Source organism: Denticeps clupeoides, chromosome 13 (genome assembly GCF_900700375.1).
Source record: "Denticeps clupeoides chromosome 13, fDenClu1.1, whole genome shotgun sequence".
Taxonomy (NCBI): Eukaryota; Metazoa; Chordata; class Actinopteri; order Clupeiformes; family Denticipitidae; genus Denticeps; species Denticeps clupeoides.
In genome coordinates this window covers 20,957,468-20,978,271 of record NC_041719.1, presented here as the reverse complement: position 1 = coordinate 20,978,271, position 20,804 = coordinate 20,957,468, and the positions used below count along the sequence as shown (strand labels likewise).

The 20,804-nt window shown below is 40.7% G+C and overlaps 1 protein-coding gene across 4 annotated transcripts; it reads left to right on the top strand.

Moving 5' to 3' along the window:
* The first annotated feature begins 358 nt into the window (after positions 1 to 358).
* On the top strand, positions 359 to 17,153 carry podn (podocan). 4 transcript variants are annotated; one of them, XM_029001782.1, is made up of 11 exons: positions 359 to 481; positions 4,158 to 4,263; positions 5,079 to 5,482; positions 5,707 to 5,800; positions 6,001 to 6,065; positions 10,016 to 10,125; positions 10,199 to 10,355; positions 10,641 to 10,756; positions 11,014 to 11,671; positions 11,790 to 11,938; positions 14,683 to 17,153. In XM_029001782.1, exons 3-11 carry the CDS (start codon positions 5,183 to 5,185, stop codon positions 14,831 to 14,833), a joined length of 1,800 nt encoding a protein of 599 aa, XP_028857615.1. In that variant the 5' UTR covers positions 359 to 481; positions 4,158 to 4,263; positions 5,079 to 5,182; the 3' UTR covers positions 14,834 to 17,153. The 4 variants fall into 4 exon arrangements, with proteins under 4 accessions (XP_028857615.1, XP_028857613.1, XP_028857612.1 ...); XM_029001780.1 differs by having other exon boundaries at positions 4,982 to 5,482; XM_029001779.1 differs by lacking the exon at positions 4,158 to 4,263 and having other exon boundaries at positions 365 to 481.
* Positions 17,154 to 20,804: the final 3,651 nt, after the last annotated feature.

The following is a 20,804-nucleotide window of genomic DNA, read 5'->3' as shown; positions in this document are numbered from 1 at the left end:
AAGCTTAAATGTCTGCCTTTTCCTGGTGTCAGCCGAAGGATTTTGAAGTAAGTTAGCAGAATAATATGTCAGACAGGCAGTGGAGAAGGGTAAGACATGTGGTTCTTTAGATTCTGGCAGATGTTGTCAGCTTTCTGTCGATGCATTTTCTGTAGACAGACAAAAAGATAACTGTTTTAATGACAGTATGTTGAACTTACTTTCTTTATTTCCGCTACCTTTCCATAAAGTAAATAAAGAAATTATTATGGCTAATTAAAATTTACAGTGGAAAACTGAAAAGAAAAAGAAAGTTGAATCTTTTCATACCCCTCCCCTGTAGCTCAGTTTTACTGTGCTCTCTCTCTTTCTCTCACATGAGCATGATAGCAGCAGGACTGTGACGTTCTGCTTCTGGGTTATGCAATTGGACTTCATTTTTACTGGCTTTCTGAAGCTTAATTTTTGATGGCAGAGTTGATTTTAGCATTTGGAAGTGAAGGTATGTAATGTATATAACATTTATGTATCTCAATACTACCATTTTATCAAACTGGACAGTTCCATGTCTCCATGTCCAGATTATGAGACTGTGGGCAGTATAGTAGCTAGTATGTGTTCAGAGTTTTCACAGTTATGTTTGTCCTTGCATTTTTACACTATATGCATGTGGACTTCTGATCTAAACCTGTCAGATCAGAATGAGTGTGTCTGCTGTTAATGCAAATGGAATCTGTATTAGGGCCTGTTTATGAAAGCAGAAAAAGAACGGAATAAATGATTATCAGAGAGAACTTAATCACCCCAGATTATAGCCTGCTCTTCCATGTTTCCATTTGCACTGACAAAGAAGAGAAGACTGCTCACAATCTTGGTCTTACTGCTGCCTAACTGTAAATTAGAGGCGTAAGTTACAGTACAGAAAAACCATGCATTTGGTATGTATCTTGATTTACATGTCATGTTAAACACAATTTCTTTTCGTCCAGTGGGGTATAGATTTTTTCTTTTCTTTATTAATAATGGATTTACTGAACAAATTATGGATCTTAAAAAGTGTCAATACTGCTGCAGCCTGCTAATAATAAATATAAATGTGATCTCAGATAAATAAACAATAATAAAGTAATTTATTAAGGTGAAACTTATTTGATCCCCTGCTGATTTTGTAAGTTTGGCCACTTCAAAGAAGATTTAATTTCAATAATACCAAAAATAATGCATTTAAAAAAAGTTCAACAATTAATTTCCATTTTCATGAATGAAATAAGTATTTGATCCCATGTCAATCAGTAAGCTCAGTCAACCCAACTTCCAAACTCTGCCTTATGGCCAAGACCAAAAATCTTTGGGTGACAAGATTGTGGACCTACACAAGACTGGAATGGGCCTTAGTCCCCAAGAAAAGAATTGGTAAGACATTACGCCATGAAAGACTGAAATCCTACAGCCAGCAATGTCCCCCTGCTCAAGAAAGCACATGAACATTTAAATCTTCTTTGCTGCCTTCCTACCCCATGTGTCATTATGCTTCATTTTGTCAATACCAATATGTGCTAACGGTTACACCCTGTTTCATGAAAAACGTGAAACTTGGCCTGTGGTGATGGGCTAGATACAGAGGACACATTTCGTTGTATATACCGTGTGCTGCTATGCTGTGTATCACAGTAATGAAATGATCCCTTTCACTTGACAAACTGTCAGAGTGACAGAGTGAACATCACAGTTGAACTCTCACCAGACTCTCACTGAGCCCAGCGGGCCCTGACAGAATGTGGAGGCTTTGTTGCTCAACAGTGTGTGAGTGTCTGTCACACTAAACAGGAGTGTAAGACAACAACATGCATATCATTGGCAGTAAAATCTCAGACCTCTGCAACACGTTCATCATTGCAGGGAAATTGCTTTGCTGCCTGTGAACAGTGGATTCTCTGTGAACAGTGGATCAAAAGAGTGGGGAAGGCTTACTCATCCACCCGTCTGTTCTTGCTGCACCACTCAACCTGGCAGAAGCTGTATTGAAATCACTGCAAAGTGGCAGTGCTTGAGGTGGAGATAGTGAGCTGCTAAAAAAAGGGCATGCTCAGCCACGCCTACGTCTTGGAGATGTGCTATGGCTTTTAGGCTTCATATTTCCAGGCCAATTTAGAATTTAAAGTGGCTGAATGAGTACATTGTGAGGTGGCATGCTGCTCTTTTTTTCGCATGCTCACAGTCGGTAAGCTGCTGAAACGTGTGAAGGAAGGAGGCTGGTGCACCTCCGACACCTGTCCTCCTCCCCAGAGGACATACAATGGAGGAAATAATTATTTGACCTCTCACTGACTTTACAAGTTTGTCCAATGACAAAGAAATGAAAAGTCTCAGAACAGTATCATTTTAATTGTAGGTTTATTTTAACAGTGACAAATAGCGCATCAAAAGGAAAATAATAAAAAAAAAACTTTAAATAAAAAATAGAAACTGATTTGCATTTAATTGAGTGAAATAAGTATTTAAACCCCTAACAACCATTAAGAGTTCTGGCTCCCACAGAGTGGTTAGACACGCCTACTCAATTTGTCCCCCTCATTAATGACACCTGTCTTAACTAGTCACCTGTATAAAAGACACCTGTCCACAGAATCAGTCAATCAGGCAGACTCCAAACTCTCCAACATGGGAAAGACCAAAGAGCTGTCAAAGGATGTCAGAGTCAAAATTGTAGACCTGCACAAGGCTGGAATGGGATACAAAACCATTAGCAAGAAGCTGGGAGAAAAGGTGATAACTGTTGCTGCAATTGTTCGAAAATAGAAGGAGCATAAAATGACCATCAATCGACCTTGGTCTGGGGCTCCACACAAGATCTCACCTCGTGGGGTTTCAATGATTCTGAGAAAGGTGAGAAATCATCCTAGAACTACAAGGGAGGAGTTAATTAATGACCTCAAAGTAGCTGGGACCACAGTAACCAAGAAAAGCATTGGAAACGCTGTGGTCAGATGAGACCAAAATTGAGCTCTTTGGCATTAACTCAACTCGCTGTGTTTGGAGGAAGAAAAATGCTGCCTATGACCCCCAAAACACCGTCCCCACAGTCAAGCATGGAGGTGGAAACATTTTGCTTTGGGGGTGTTTTTCTGCTAAGGGCACAGGACAACTTCACCACATCAACTGGAAAATGGACGGAGCCATGTATCGTAAAATCCTGAGCGACAACCTCCTTCCCTCTGCCAGGAAATTGAAAATGGGTCGTGGATGGGTGTTTCAGCACGACAATGACCCAAAACATACAGCAAAGGCAACAAAGGGGTGGCTCAAGAAGAAGCACATTAAGGTCATGGAGTGGCCTAGTCAGTCTCCTGACCTTAATCCAATTGAAAACCTATGGAGGGAGCTGAAGCTTAAAGTTGCACAGAGACCGCCTCGAAACCTTAGTGATTTAGAGATGATCTGCAAAGAGGAGTGGACCAAAATTCCTCCTAAAATGTGTGCAAACTTGGCCATCAAGTACAAGAAACGTTTGACCTCTGTGTTTGCAAACAAGGGTTTTACTTTACTTTACTTTTTGCCACTAAGTATTTGCCACTAAGTATTAAGTATTTTTATTTTTTTTTTCTCTCTCTCACAAGGGTTCAAATACTTATTTCACTCAATGGAATGCAAATCTTTTATTTAAAGTTATTTTTTCAATTTTCCTTTGTGCTATCTGTCACTGTTAAAATAAACCTACAATTAAATTTATACTGTCCTGAGATTTTTCATTTCTTTGTCATTGGACAAACTTACAAAATCAGCGAGGGGTTAAATAATTATTTCCTCCACTGTATCACAGGCTTGCCTTTCAGGGGCGGGCCTACGAGTACATTGAAGCAGATGCTGTTAGCCCAGATCTAGCAACTGCCCTCTTTTAAGCGGAGGGTGCAGTAACTGTGTGTCTGTTCGTCAGTCGTCATTTGATGGAATGGCACTTGAGTGGAACAGCCTAGCTTGTATAGGGCTTAAAGAATCTGTAATCCATACTCTACATAAGTCGGCTTATGCTTCATGCTGAAAGATTTTTGCAGATTGGTGTGCAGACTGTGGTTTAGGCCAGGCTGATTGCCCTATACAGTGTGTTAACATTCTTGCAGGATCATTACAAGGCCGGATGCAGCAATACTAATGGTGTTTGCATTTGCAATTACTACCAGGCAATATGGCTTTGGCGGCTACCCTCTTTTGAAAGATTTTTTTTCAGAGGTTTGCCGACTGGTTCCCACTACCTAGAGGATGGTCCCTTATTTCCATCTCTGCAAAGTGAGTAGGTGACCTGCCAGCTTTCTCTATCTACACGTCTTGCCTCACTATCTAATACTAAAGCCAAACCCGGCTTATTGGCCTAAGCTGCTGACGTTGTTTGAACCTAGGATTTTTTTCACTTTAGGCATTTTATCCCTTTCTACAGGGAAGTAGCATAGGATAAGGATGAACTAATCAACTATTTGTTATGCAACATTAGCCCATAGTGTGTTATAATACAATACCTTGCATGTGGTGCTGTGCTTCATGCTAACTGGGAAGCACAGTGTTTACCTCTAAGAGGCGTAGGTGTGCATATGGCCAGTGGCAATGCTGCATCGGCAACTGAGGTGCAACAATGGCTGATATCCGTCGTGTGCATCACCATGCAACTTTTCTGAAGCAAACTTGAGGGACATGACAGCAGGCTCTGTTTCAAACGGTTCTAATTATTGCATGTAGCTCAGCAGCTATCCACTTTGACCCCATGGCCTTTTATAGGGAGGTCTCCCACACTCTAGCCTGTGAATAAAGGCACTAGATTAAGGTTCTTTTTATGTAAAATGTGAATATTTGGTTCCTCATTTTTCGTACATTCACTGCATATACTCTGTATGACTGTGTGTACTGAACTGTGACCCACTTACCATGATTGTTTGGTACAAATATATGCACAGCCCTATGGTAAATGTACATTTTTTTCTCTTTCTCCCTTGTTCTCTCTTTTGCTCCACAGGGAAAAATTCAGCGTTAATGGTTTTGGTTAATGTATATTGAAATACTGCTAATAATAGTAAATAGTAACATTGAAATTCATATTTACTGTCCATAAGGCTTCAGAGTTTGAGAAACATCCAGTAAGAGGCAGGACTAAGCTGAGAGAGAACAGCAGTTCGACCTCATTTCCCTCCAGAGAGAGTCCGTTGGTGGGCAGGCCATGGGCCCAAGCAGGGCCACCATGCTGCTGCTGTGTGTGCTGACCCTGGGCTGCTGGGTGTTGGTACTTTGCCAAGCCGAGCCTGAACTGGAGCACAGGCAGCTGGAGGAAGAGGAAGACTATGAGGTTTGGGTGCAAGGCATTGATGAGGACAGGGCACCTGCAGTGGAGGAGAAGGAGACAATTGGCTGTCCACAGGAGTGTACCTGCACCACCGACTGGGCTGTTGATTGTGCTGGTGTAGACCTTGCCAATTTCCCATCTGAACTGTCAGAAAACACCCGGCAACTCTCTCTACAAGTATGTGTGTGATTTGTATTTTACTTTGGAAGGCTGATGTCTTGTCATATTTCTTTTTTCTAAACTATTCTTTTAAATATTCTCTCTGTTTATATTTCATTTAATGAATTTTTATTGACCTGGATCAGGTGTGGCCATCCAATAATTTTTCATACTCACAATTAAACAGTCTAGTTAACCTGCCCTGCTGGAACAGCCTCATGTAACCTGTTTCTGTGTGTCAGAACAACCAGATATCAGAAGTAACTCTGGAGCAGCTGTCAAGCCTCATCCTGTTAGAGACCTTGAATTTGCAAAACAACCAACTCACCACACGAGGTAAAATGCCAAGAACTGTGATTGAAAACAAATTGTAGCATTTGGGGAACTGGAATGTGTCGGGGGGGGGGGTTGATCATTTCCCCTGTTTTTAGTCATTCATTTTCCTTTCTTACATAATGTACAATGTTAGTGGAATAGATTTTGAGATTAGGTGAAAGAGAGAGAAATGGATTTATTGTGTTTATCTGTCTGTTCAGGTCTTGAAGATGAAGGGTTTGAAATACTGGAACATTTACATTATTTATATTTGGCAAATAACAAGGTGAGTAATCTATAATTGTAAACATGATGAACTAAGGTAGACATTCATTGAACATTACAAAGTATATGTATGTCTAAGTATATGAATGTATTGGAAGCAGCCTCCTTATTCTGCATGGTTGAAATGAGTGTAGTCCTAAGGTCTGCTCTTAAAGAACAAAATCCTCTTCCACATTGGTTTATGCACAAAATGGTGTACCATTTATGGTTTAGACATTTATTGGCATATCAGTATTTTAGCTGAACTGGTGTTAAAATGTAAATATATTTTGTTTATGGTAATGAAAACAATATAGCATTTAAGTACATTTAAGTGAGAAATAGAGAGAGGTGGGATCACAGAGACAGGTGAAATAAGCTGAATCCAGGTTTTTTGGCTGTAGTCTTCCCATCAGCCAATGACTTCACTCCTCCAGTGCGTCAGATGTCTGCCGGGGGTTGTGCAATGATGTAAGGGGAAATTTGTTCTGTGTGAGAGAGCAGAATATAGAGTGGATGTGTCCAGTATGTGATTGTCCCTTTCTATATGGGCGGGCTCTATGAGGGATTCGACTGGCATACTTCAAAGACTCCCGGTGACTCAACAAGGGCTGAGGCAGTGACAGACCAGTTACGTGGAACAGCATAATGGTAAACAGGGTGGACTTGTCAGTGCTACTCTTCTGCCACCCAATTTTTCTTAAGGAACTATTGGGACACTGTGGGCAATTGTGCTGCTGGTGATATTCTTCTCCGCAGTACAGTGCATAAAGAAAGTATCTTTTTTTCCCTCATTTTGTTATGTTACAGCCTTAATCCAAGTTTTCCAAGAATTCTACACACAGCACCCCATATAATGACAACATGAAATACAAACCGGATCCCAAAAAATTTGGGACACTATACAAATCGTGAATAAATCGTGCCAATATAATATTTTATTCAGAATAGAACATAAATCATGGAATAAAAGTTTAAACTGAGAAAATGTATAATTTTAAGGGAAAATATGTTGATTCAGAATTTCATGGTGTCAACAAATCCCTAAATTTTGGGACAAGGCCATTTTCACTACTGTGTGGCATCTCCTTTTCTTCTTACAACACTCAACAGATGTCTGGGGACTGAGGAGACCAGTTTCTCAAGTTTAGAAATAGGAATTCTCTCCCATTCTTGTCTAATACAGGCCTCTAACTGTTCAATCGTCTTGGGGCTTCTTTGTCGCACTTTCCTCTTTATGATGCACCAAATGTTCTCTATAGGTGAAAGATCTAGACTGCAGTACCCGGATCCTTCTCCTATGTAGCCATGATGTTGTGATTGATGCAGAATGTGGTCTGGCATTATCTTGTTGAAAAATACAAGGTCTTCCCTGAAAGAGATGACATCTGAATGGGAGCATCTGTTGTTCTAGAACCTGAATATGTTTTTCTGCATTGATGGTGCCTTTCCAGACATGCAAGTTGCCCATGCCACATGGACTCATGCAACCCCATACCATCATAGATACAGGCTTCTGAACTGAGGGTTGATAACAACTTGGGTTGTCTTTGTCCTCTTTGGTCTGGATGACATGGCGTCCCAGATTTCCAAAAAAAACTTCGAATCGTGACTCGTCTGACCACAGAACAGTCTTCCATTTTGCCACCCTCAATTTTAAATGATCCCTGGCCCAGTGAAAATGCCTGAGCTTGTGGATCTTGCTTAGAAATGGCTTCTTCTTTGCACTGTAGAGTTTCAGCTGGCAACGGCGGATGGCACGGTGGATTGTGTTCACTGATAATGGTTTCTGGAAGTATTCCTGATTTCCTTTACAGTAGCATTCCTGGTTGTAGTAAAGTGCCGTTTAAGGGCCCAGAGATCACGGCATCCAGTATAGTTTTACCTTTCTGATATTGCTCCTTTAACACCTTTCTGTGCAATGACTAATCCAATTGCATGTGCTTTATTTAAAAGGCTTACTATGTAAGATTTTTCATGTGAGCCCATGTTGTCAAAAAATTATTTTTTTCCAACAACAGTCTTCCACCCACCACACAGTTCACCCATTCTACTAGTGTAACCAATTCAACCACATTTAAAACACAGAAACAAAAAAATAAACATATAATAACCTAACTTTTAATTTGTTACAGATTAAATGTGCATTGAGTAATATTAAAACCACAAATTTAGAAGTCAAGAAGAAATTAGCAATGCATGCTGGGAACATAAGGGACTACAGCCACTGAAAAGAGCCACATCCACATTTGAACTCTCTCTTCACTCATCCCCCTATTCTCCCTTCTTCTTTTCATCCCTTCATCCTCCAATTCACTCCTATACATTTTAACCACACACTCTCAGCCTTCCAACCACCATACATTTCACCTCAAAGAAGGTCATGCAATGCATGCTAGGAACATAGGGGAATACAGTCACTGTAATGAGCAATGTTTTAATGTAGGCGTGGCTTACTTCCTAAGGAAAGGGAAGTCTTTTTCTCCCTTTTCTATTTTGTATGTTTACTAAACAAAATACCTGCTAAAAACAATATAAAAATAATGCAAGAAATAAAAAAACTTTAAACAAATGAAACGTCATCAATAAAAACTCCTTTTTTAAAATACTGCAAATATGGGGGACACACTCAATGATAATGATTGTTTAAAGACAACCCATGCATACTTATTATGGAAGTCTAATATGTTATAAAGAAAAGTTGATATGATTGTATTCACCTGTTAACATTATTTATTAGCACATCTTTTATAATTTTATAATGGCAAGTCATCATGTGGTAGTTTAAATATGTTCAACGTCTTATCTTTAAAGTTTTCTAATGGCTTTGTCAAGCTAACATGAAGTTCATCAACGAACTTCCCTTTCTAGTTATTATTATGTTGGCTTGGCCAAGCCCACATATTATTCTTTGACTTTCTTCTACTTATTATTATGTTGGCTTGGCAAAGCCAATATATTGTTATTCAACTTTCTTCTACTAACCTCAGACAGTCTTTATGCTGCTGGTGTGTTGAAGTCATTACAACCAAATAAAACAAATAAAGAAACATAAAAAACAAATCAACAAAACGTTCATTGTGCTACAGATGAAATTGGCATTGAGTAATCTTAAAATACTGAGTATATTTAGCCATAACACATAAAATACAACAGGCATAAAGAGACAAATATAAAACAAATAAAATAATCTCAAAACAAACATAAAATAAACAAAAAATAATTTTATTTTTTTGAACATGTCAAAAAGATGATTATCATGGGAACATGTCAGATAAAATTGTTACAATGCATTCTCCTATTCTTCACTCCACTTTTTATATGTGCATTCTCTAATTCACCCCCATGCATTTCACAGAGCAATGATCACACAGAGCAATGGTCACACTTTCAGTCTTCCAACCACCACACATTTCACCTAATGTAACCAATTCAACCACAATCAACCTTTCTCCACTCATCCCCCTATCACAATGTCAGCCATAAAACATAACAACAACTGGACTCCACGTTTGGTCTGGACGGTCACAGCAGCAACACTGTTAGCCTCAATATTTACACCAGCTTCTCCTATGAATTTTGGCACTGATTATGGAGCAAACCACATCCATAGGCATTTAGCATGTGACAATGCAACTCAAGTGTGCATGTGATAGAAATACATTGGGAAAAGAAACAGAACCACCCCACAATTTAAGTAATGAAATAAAACCCTCCAAAGTGAAAGAACTGTACTACATTGTCTCCAGGGACAAATGAAGTTCCATGTATTTTTTTTACAAAAAATTTATTCTGTGTAAATTGATGCAAGTAGAATGCCTAGGCAGGAGACATCCTGATCCCAAAGCAAAGGATATTCAGGGTCATCCTGCATCATCTGTTCTGAAGTGACATACCGTGAAATTTCAGTTTGCAAACAAAGCAAAGCTTGTAAGGGAGGATTGAAACCACATAACTTTATTTTATTGTCAGCTCACGGCTGCTCCAAAGCATCTCCCAGCCGCTCTGGTCAGTGCAGACTTCGCTGCTAATCAACTTACTAAGATATATCCCTACACCTTTGGTCAAAAGCCCATACTCAAGTAAGTCTTTTCTGATGAGTTTAAGACTTAACTTATGTTGTGTTTCTAAATCTTGTCTGTCTTATACTTCCAGGTCAGTATATCTCCATAACAACAAGTTAACAGATGCAGGCCTTCCTGAACACATGTTTAATGGTTCAAATAATGTTGAGATCCTCATATTGTCAAGTAACTTTCTCCGCCTGGTGCCCCGAAATCTTCCCTCTGCCCTGCATCGGCTTCATTTAAAGGTGACTGCACAAGTTTCTCGTGCTCCCTTTTAGAGAATTGGCTTCCTCCTATTTGAGCAACAGGTCATATAAAACTCTGGTAGTAGTAGCCTAGTGGGTCAAACCCAGGTTACTACCATTGTGTCTGGTGCTCTGGATAAGGGGCTGATAAATGCTGTAAATGTTTTAGTATACATAATAATTGTATACATAATAATAAGGCTCATAGATGACTGCAATTAAGAGATGTATTGTCAGAGGTAAATATCCTGACCTGTTCTCTGATATGTCTTTGTCTTTGTTTAGAATAATAAACTAATGAAGATACCTCACAGGGCCTTTGAAAATCTCTCCAGTTTAAGAGAACTTTATCTACAGAACAATTTCCTCACTAATGATGGCATGGACAATGAGACCTTCAGGTTGGTTAATGACAGTTTTCCCCAGTATGCACCACAATGAGACCTAACAAAGAACAAACAGCAACATAGTCATGACCTAACAGGCCAATCTGGTCTAATACCACAAAATATCAGTTGTGGACTGGGCAGAAAGTCAAAATGCCCCTGCTGACCTAATGACCTCCAGTTTGGTCTGACCAATAAACTATGGGCTGTGTTTTAAAACCAGTTTAATCCATAAAGCTTTTTTCTTTTTTTTGTTTACCATTTCTCAATAGTACAATGAGCAGTCTGGAGTACCTGGACCTTTCCAGCAACAACCTAAGTGCAATTCCTCAGTGTCTTCCACGTAGCCTTGTTGTGCTTCATCTGGAGAAGAACTCCATCAACAGCATCCCAGCCAATGCCCTGACACCCATTCGCAACCTGGAATATCTGCTGCTGCACAACAATCACCTACGCTCCCGCTACATACATCCAGCAGCTTTCCATGGCCTGAAAAAACTGCACACACTGCATATGTACAATAATCAGCTAGAGCAGGTTCCTCGCGGTTTGCCCCGCCGTGCCAAAACCCTCATGTTGCTGCACAATCTTATCTCTGAGATCAGCCGTAATGACCTGGTGCTGCTATATACTCTGACAGAGCTTAACCTCAGCTACAACCGACTCACCAATGCCAAGCTGCACAGAGATGCTTTTCGGAAGCTGCGGTTGCTGGAGGTGCTGGATCTCTCTGGAAACAGTTTGCATACATTGCCTATGGGACTGCCCAAAAATCTCCATATGCTCAAAGTCAAGGACAACCATCTGAAATCTGTCCCTGAGGGGTCACTGGCAGGGATGAACAAACTGCGAGAGATCAGTCTGGCAAATAACCAACTCAAACTCAACTCCATCTACCAGGGGGCATGGCTGGAACTTAGCTCCTTGAAGGTGAGAAACAGAGTCAAATATTTTGGACTATTTGGTTTTAGTCATGTAGTATAATGTAGAAAGGGAATATTAATTCAATTTGTTATGGGCTGATTTATTGTTTTGTATGTCTTTATAGACTTTAGATCTTTCAGGAAATCAGCTCTCCCATGCTCCCTCTGACCTACCTGAGTCTCTGGAGTTCCTCTGCCTACAGAACAACCGTATTAGCAGCCTCTCAGCAGTTACCTTTGAGAGCACACCTAACATCAAAGGGATTTTCCTCAGGTTAGTAGACACGTGCACTTACACACAGACATGGACAGAGAAGTATTAACTATGCAATATAAACCCAATTGTAATTTTTCCTCGATCACCAAATTAAAATTATTAATCAAATTAAAACTGGTTTAGTTAGTGTAGAGTTTTATTGTTCTAAGGTCTGTTTCCTTACTCGCTAGACCAACCACTGCCACAAGGCCACTGCCCCACTGATAGGTGTAGTCATTAAGACACAACATTGAAGACTTCTTTGGAACAGGCACAATGATGGTGGCCTTGAGACATGTTGGATCAACAGTGATGCTCAGTGTTAAAGATATGAGAACATCAACCAGCTGGTCTGCACATTCTCTGAGCACCCTTACAGGGATGTTGGCTGGTCCATCATTGAATTAACTCAAACTGCAAAGTTTTTTTCTCACATTTGCCATGGTTAGACACAGCATCTGATCACTGGGAGGAGGGTTGGATTTTTGGGAGGGTTTTTGTCTCTGGATAGCCATGGGCACTTTAGAAGGAAAGAAGGGGGACAAGCGGTGCATGCGCCAGTGGAGAGGGGGAGGTCGAAGTCATGGAGTTCTATTAAGCGGCAGGCAGCATGCACAGAGATGGATGGTGGATCATCTTGACTATGGCAGGGTGAAGAGGAAGGTGGCTTGACCATGAATCTCAGGCAGTTGTTGAGTGTCAGCGTGCAACTGGGATGTTCTAAAGAGTCGTTGAGGTCCAGACGTGAAGACTGCAACATCCAGGTCAATGAAAGTACAGATAAGGGCAATCCAAAAGGGTCGTCATTCAGGTGAATTTTGTTATTACGCTTTCGGCAATCAGAAAAAGGCTAGCGTTAACACAGGCAAAATCAAGCGGGTCCTAATTCAAGATGGTGCCCCACTAATTATTGAGCATGTCAATCATGTCCGTGCATCAATTACTCTAGAAATATAAGTTTAATTAGGATATTATGGCCATAGCCAGGTTTGTTTTTCTCCTTGTACTTGGTAATTATCATTTGTAATTAACATTACAGGTGTTTTAGACACTTTGAATCACTTGGAGATGGCAATGTAGCCTTCCCCCTAAGCATGAGCCTCTATCTTTTTTCTGAGCTCCAGACTGGTTTCCTTTGCTTTCGTCGTGGTGAATAACAATATTCCCTCTCATGTGTTCAAGTGTCCTGTTACTTGGAGACTTTGTTTGTTGATTTATAGTGTTAGGAAGACAATTGACTGCACAGGTGTGGTTTCAAAGCAAACATCCACATGGGGCTAATATTTTTGACCATCCCATTTTTTTTCACTATATTTCATATAAAGCAAGCCCAAAATATATTTTAGATTACAAAATGTACCAAAAGCTACTAAATGTTCAAGTTTAATCAATGCAGCATACATTGGGAAGAAGTTCAGGAAAATTAATTACTAGCCTGGGAGGCTAGTAATTTTGGTCTCAACTGTATAATGGAACAGTGGAACATAATTATGGGAATGGACCATATATATGGCAAGAGGGCCTCTCTGGTGGCTGCCCCCATTGAGTAGTATGGATCTCATTTATCAGAGTCCACTGTACCAGAGCCAAAATGCAGGAATCAGACAGTATATATTCTGTGTCAGAGGATACATGAGCAGGACTAAGGCTGAACTCATTATCTGAAATTCTCTCTCCCTCTGTAACCACAATATCAGGTTAACAGCATGTCTACAGCATTAGAAGGATGTTATCAACAAAGGCTATGCAGATACGTGTCCAATCTCTAGTAATCTCCAAACAAGACTATAACTCACTTCTCTAAGTGTTCCTTGACCTCTCCAGTTGATCCAGAACACTGCAGCACAACTTGTTTTCAACCTTTCCAACCTTCACTCACAGATGTACTCCGGGTTCTTGTCATTGGTCCAGACAAGAAATGGATTTTGTGCTCCTTCCAACCAGTCATTCCATTCCTTCAGAGCTAGTTTGAGAGGCAGGAGTTCTCTATTGGCCATGTCATAATTACATTCCGTAGGGTAGAGTTGACATGAAAAGATCCATCTTTTCATAATGTGTGGAGCAGGGTAGGAGTGGACTGGAGTGAGTTTTCTTATATAGGAGTCAAGGGTGCTGACAGGTAGCTCTAATTAAGAATAAACAAACCATATAAATTGCTGGAGCTGCTTCATTGTAGTTGGCGTGCCAGTCCAGGACTGCAGTGACCTTTGATGAGGAACCCGAGAAAGGTGGCCTTGGTTTTGTGGAAGGAGCATTTCTCAAGCTTTACAAAATGTCTGTGGTGAAGGAGACACAGCAGAATGAGCCTAGTTTGCCACAAGTCTTCATCCGGGATGCACTCCAGGTGATGGGCACTCTGGTGATCCACTGCTTAGAGTCTGTATTGAGAAAGGGCAAGGGGGATTTATATAGATACCTGTTTATGTTTGCCTTAATAAATTCAACATCTGACACTTCTATCCTTCCCTACTGATGAAAAATAAGGGAGCTGCAGTGGGGGATGTATAGGCCATGAAACAGAAGAGCTTGCACAAGGAGGTAGCACAGTGTGAGGGAGCAAAAAGAGCATGGAACATCATCTATAGTGATTACTTGGTCAATTGGTTGGATTTTTCCTATGCTGGTTGGGGGGTGGAGTCATGACTTGCGCATACAGACAAACGTATGTACAAAAAATCACATTTGTAATGTTTCAGTTTAAAGAGTCTAGAATTACCTATTAAGACAAACACAACCTATCTTTTCCTTGATTTCTCCGATAGATTTAATCCCCTCTCTGTGAACTCCATAAAAGAGAGTTCCTTCTCCCATCTGGCTCATCTGCAAGTGCTGGACATTGGTCAGGCCATTGTCATCCCCATTCCTAAGCAGGAGGAGGAAGTGGAAGACCTGCTTTGGCAGGAGAAGGAATAAAAGCTGAAGAGTGTCTAAGCTTATTTCTGAGATCACACTACATCTACCACTAACAGTTCTCTATATCTGACACCTCATGCCTGTAGTGTAATCTTTCTAACATATTGATGTGACATGTACACAAAGATTGACATTTAGCAGTATTGAAAAGAGAACATATAGATGTCTGATGTAAAATATCAGATTGTTTATGCCAATTACATGCTATACCAGTTTCATCAATAATGTAGACGAGATTATGTAGAGCAGGCTTTGTGGTTTTGAGTAGAGGAGGGTTTTTTCTCTGACAACTACTGATGATTCAGATCAAAGAAATCATAGTCATTATTTGCTTAAACCAGAAATGTGAACAGATCATTGCCATTGCCATTTTTATAGCATGTTTGTTCAAATTATGATTGTAATTTATTACACCAAGTATGATGTTACATACACTGCTAAAAAAAATATAGGGAACACTTAAACAACACAATGTAACTCTAAGTCAATCGCACTTCTGTGAAATCAAACTGTCCACTTAGGAAGCAACACTGGTTGACAATCAATTTCACATGCTGTTGTGCAACAGGTGGAAATTATAGGCAATTAGCAAGACATCCCCAGTAAAGGAGTGCTTCTGCAGATGGTGACCACAGACCACTTCTCAGTTCCTATGCTTTCTGGCTGATGTTTTGGTCACTTTTGAATGGTGCCGGCGCTTTCACTCTAGTGGTAGCATGAGACAGAGTCTACAACCCACACAAGATGCTCAGATAGTGCAGCTCATCCAGGATGGCAGATCAAGGCGAGCTGTGGCAAAAAGGTTGTGGGAGGGCAACAACCCAGCAGCAGGACCGCTACCCCAACCTTTGAGCAAGGAGGAACAAGAGGAGCACTGCCAGAGCCCTGACCTCCAGCAGGCCACAAATGTGCATGTGTCTACTCAAATGGTCATGAAACAAACTCCATGAGGGTGATATGAGGGCCTGGTGTCCACAGTGGGGGTTGTGCTTACAGCCCAACACTGTGCAGCACGTTTAGCATTTGCCAGAGAACACCAAGATTGGCAAATTCACCACTGGCACCCTGTGCTCTCCACAGATGAAAGGAGGTTCATATTGAGCACATGTGACAGATGTGATAGAGTCTGGAGATGCAGTGGAGAACGTTCTGCTTCCTGCAACATCCTCCGGCATTACCGGTTTGGCAGTGGGACAGTAATGGTGTGGGGTGGCATTTCTTTGGGGGGGCTGCACAGCCCCCATGTGCTCGTCAGAGGTAGCCTGAATGCCATAAGGTACTGAGATGAGATCTTCAGACCCCTTGTGAGACCATATGCTGATGCTGTTTGCCCTGGGATCCTACAAATGCAAGGTAATGCCTGACCTCATGTTGTTTGAGTGTGTCAGCAGTTCCTGCAAGACAAAGGCATTGATGCTATGGACTGGCCTACTTGTTCCCCAGACCTGAATCCATTTAAGCGCATCAGGGACATCATTTCTTGCTTCATTGACCAAAGCCATGTTGCTCCACAGACTGTCCAGGAGTTGGCGGATGCTTTAGTCCTTGTCTGGGAGGAGATCCCTCAGGATCCCCCAGGCATTGTAGGGAGATCATTCAGGCATGTGGTGGCCACACACACTATTGAGTCTCATTTTGACTTGTTTTAAGGACATTAAATCAAAGTTGGATCAGCCTTTAGTGTGTTTTTCTACTTGATAAATTTGAATCAATAATTTTTGTGTGACTTTGTTGTCAGCACATTCAACTATCTAAATAACAAAGTATTTAAAAATACCATTTCATTCATTCAGATCTAGGAAGTGTTATTTTTGTGTTCCCTTTATTTTTTTGAGCAGTTTATAATTCCATAGAAGAACCTGACATTAGATATAGAGTACTCTGTGCAATATTGGGAAATTTGGATAAATTGATACATTATGACCAATGGAATTCCAGTATACTCTATTAGGCTGTTATGCAGCAACCTGGAAAAGTTATGGAATTTTAAATAAACATATAAAGTAATGGAAAAGTAATTGAAATTGGATTGACACATGAATGTATAATTTGCTCGAAAGACTGAGCGAGAAATGTTTTTCTAGAGTAAAATAGAGTAAATGAAAAGAAATGGATACTCTTTTCTAAAAATGGCTGTATAATATTTATGGTACTCATCTTGCTAAACTAAACCTGTGTTATAAATGCATGTTATAATTTGTTCTTGGTAAATTCTCTAAGTCACCTGCCTTATTCATGCAAACTCACCTGTATGTTGTCTTGACAGAGGTTGGTATACTGCACCTTTAAAATGTTAACAATAAAGCAGTTTTTTTTCTCAGCAATTTAACATTGATTAGAGCATATTTACCCTGTTGGTATTTTCCATTGGAAGATGGAAACTGTCATCCCACTAAGGCACGTTGCCATTATATACAATCAGGTGAGGAACAAGGATGGTCAGGGTGGGATACATCAGTGAAAGTGAAGTGATTGTCATTGTGAAACACTGACGCACAGCACACAGAGGACACAACGAAATGTGTCCTCTGTATTGAATTCATCACCCTTAGTGAGCAGTGGGCAACAATGACAGGCGCCCGGGGAGCAGAGTGTGGGGACAGTATGGTGCTCAGTGGCACCAAAACCAAAAACTTCAGATTATGGCTCTAATTATGAAAATAATAAAAGCATAACCTGCACACCTGGATAATGGTGTTGTGCCAAAAACATTTACAATCATTGTGTACTCATTCAGTGGCTGACTGATGTATCCATGTGGCCACCAGAGAAAGGATAAGAAGTTTACATGATGAAATGAGATTTGATGGAACATTTTCTCCAGGCATTATGCCAGCTTTGCCTTGGCAAAGGTATTTGTAAGATTTGGACCTTGAAGCAGCTCAGTATTATAGGGTTTTCCTTCCTGAATTTTAAAGGCAGCTGAAAATGTCCATGAACTACCTTAGCAGACATGTCCATAATCTCCATAATCTTCCATGGACATCTTTTCCTCAAAGGTTAAAAGCTTGCTTAGTTTTTCAACAGAAATAAGATAAGCATGAACAGGTTTTTGACCTTTTGATATGGAAAAGTCAATTCACCACCCAACCTAGCAGTGTCTTCATAGCAAAGGGTCCATTACTCTGGCTGTTGATAATTCTCCAAGGCTCCATCAACCTGGGTGCATTTATTCCTAAGAGAAAAATTCAGGTAGTTCTATGAAGTCTTTTCCGGGGTCAAGGAAAGTATATGCCTGAAATACATGACTTGAGTTGCTTACCTTTATGTGAACTGGTACAATTGCAAGAGTACAATGTCATCATTACAATCATACGTTTCTGCCTTTACCAATACCATACCTCTGCAACCTCGAATGCTGTATTAAGACTCTTTGCAGTGGTGTTTTTGGAACCACAGAAATGTTGGCATATTCCAGTGGTGAAGGCTCTGAGTGAAGATCCTCCAGAGATTGCTCATGGTAACACTTCAGATACGCATCCGTGCCATCTGGTGCTGAGAGTTCCACTGAAGTAAAGAAAAAGCTTGTTGGCTCAACAGCAATGTTCAATACTTATACTTTGGCTTCAGATGCAGGCAATTCTGTGTCAAGTTCAGCCTTTTTCTTTCCAATTTGCACTTAAATGTTTTCCCTTTCCAAAGCATGTGCTGTGTTTCTTAGCATGAGGGCTGCCCTTTTAGCTTCAGCCTTCAGTCAAGCAGGAGACACCAACAACGCTTTAGAAGCAACACCACCACCAGAAGCTAGGGTTGAATTGGGTTGTGATTCAGATTTAGCACTTTTCCACATATCTACTTCCTTCTCAAATGTTTCAAAGGTTTGTTTTCTAAATTGGTACCAGTCGTCTTTGTCAATCTTCTTTTCTTCTTGTTCTAGTAGAGCAGACTGGTGAGTACATCAATATTACCTAATGCCACATGTTATTGTTCAACTTCTACATTTAGGGTCTCAATGGTTCCCACCTTTTAGTCCTTTACTTCATTCATTTGTCATGTACACACTACAAGTTTTCCTCTGCATCTTGCGCAAAGCTCCTTAAATTGGTCATCGGCCATAGTTCAGGACTTTGACAACAACAGAATTAGAATCTGAGTCAGAATATCTTTATTGTCATTGTAACAAGTACAACAAAATTAGGTGCAGTCCCTGAGCCAGAGAGGCATCTTAAAAGAAGACATATACTAATATAATGCAAAATGTAATATAAATATAACACAAAATATGATACAAAGTTTAAGGTGGAGGTGGAAAAATTAAACGTCATAAGTGATTTTATGAAAATAATTGGCCACCACAGAGTCACTGGAAAAAACTGATGGATAACTTGAAAGGATCCAGATCAAATTATTTTCTGGGCATTCTTCACAACCACTGCAGTGATTTTCTTTGCGCTGTAGTGTAGCTAGAAAACCACGTGCAGATGCATTAGAACAGGATGCTCACAGTATAACAATAGTAGAAGGACACCAGCAGTTTTTGAAAGAAAAGAGCTGAGCCTCCCTCACCAGCTCTGTTTAGTTCACTCCCCAGGACAGGTCCTCCATGATGTGAATGCCAAGGAAGCGGAAGGCTGACACCCTCTCCACACAGTCCACACTGATTTAAGAGGTTTGATGTCAATTTTCCTTTTCCTGAAATCCACAACAATCTCCTTGGTCATTGCTGTGATCAGGAGCAGGTTATTGTTTGTGCACCACACTGTCAACCTCTCCGCCTCAACCTCTGTCCCTGTAAGCACACTCTACACCTCAAGAAATGAGCTCCACCACAACGGTGTCATCTGCAAATGTGACTATGGTGTTGCTGTTGTGGGCTGGAGCACAGTCGTGTGTACAGTGTGAACAGTTGGGGCAGTGGTGGCCTAGCGGGTAAGGAAACAGACCCGATACTGGAAGGTTGCCGGTTCGAATCCCGAACCACCAACGTGCCACTGAGGTGCCACTGAGCAAAGTATCATCCCACACACTGTTTCCCAGGCCCACGACTCACCAATGGTGATGGGTTAAAAGCAGAGAACACATTTTGTTGTGTACCACGGTGGTTTTCAGTGTACGCACGTGCACACATGCACAGTCCAACATCGGGTTTCCAGTCCAAATCGGGGTAGTGACTGTGGTACTTAACTTTAAACCTAACCCTACTTCTTAACCTAGCCCTAGTCCTAAACCTACTCCTAAACTTAACTGTTGCTCTTGCTCAGTCCAAATCAGGTTTTCGGTCCAATTCGGGTGGCCACTGTGGGCATGTACAATGGTTAGGGCAGGGGTGGGCAAACTTTTAAGCTTACATTTACATTACATTTACAGTATTTATCAGACGCCCTTATCCAGAGCGACTTACAATCAGTATTTTACAGGGACAGTCTCCCTGGAGCAACTTAAGGTTAAGTGTCTTGCTCAGGGACACAATGGTAGTAAGTGGGATTTGAACCCGGGTCTTCTGGTTCACAGGCGAGTGTCTTACCCACTAGGCTACAGTGACTTTTAAAATTTGTCAGATGGGCTGGGCCAGCATACGAAGCATTCATATCAGACAGAAGCATAAAAAAGTCCTTACAGTGTTAATATTTACATTCACTTTTAGTGGAAACTGTGTTGCTTATCAGATTAGGGATAGTCTCCATTGCGTGGAGCCAGAGAGTAAGAGCTGCTACATTCTTGTCTAGTCAGTAAGTAAAAAGTGGGCCAGCATGTACAATTAAAAAGCTCTTATTCCAGCCAGAATGAGTGCAGAGTGAAAGCTTGCCACATTATTCAAATGTGAACATGAACACAGCTCTTTTACTTTGTCAAGAATATGTTGTTTATACATTTATTAACATCATGGTCAAAATTTTGCAAGACCCCAGACATTGATTTTATTTCCGGTGCAACCAAAACATAATCAGCAGATGCTCGAGTTCGTTTCAACTCCTCATCTCCTCACCATCTTCTTGCTAGCTGAAGCACATCACCTGACCACTGTGCAAGT

Coding starts and splice junctions, on each gene's coding strand:
- podn (XM_029001782.1), top strand. CDS start 5,183: ATGGGCCCAAGCAGGGCCACCATGCTGCTGCTGTGTGTGCTGACCCTG. Junction 5,483..5,706: donor CCCGGCAACTCTCTCTACAA/GTATGTGTGTGA, acceptor TCTGTGTGTCAG/AACAACCAGATATCAGAAGT. Junction 6,066..10,015: donor TATATTTGGCAAATAACAAG/GTGAGTAATCTA, acceptor TTTTATTGTCAG/CTCACGGCTGCTCCAAAGCA.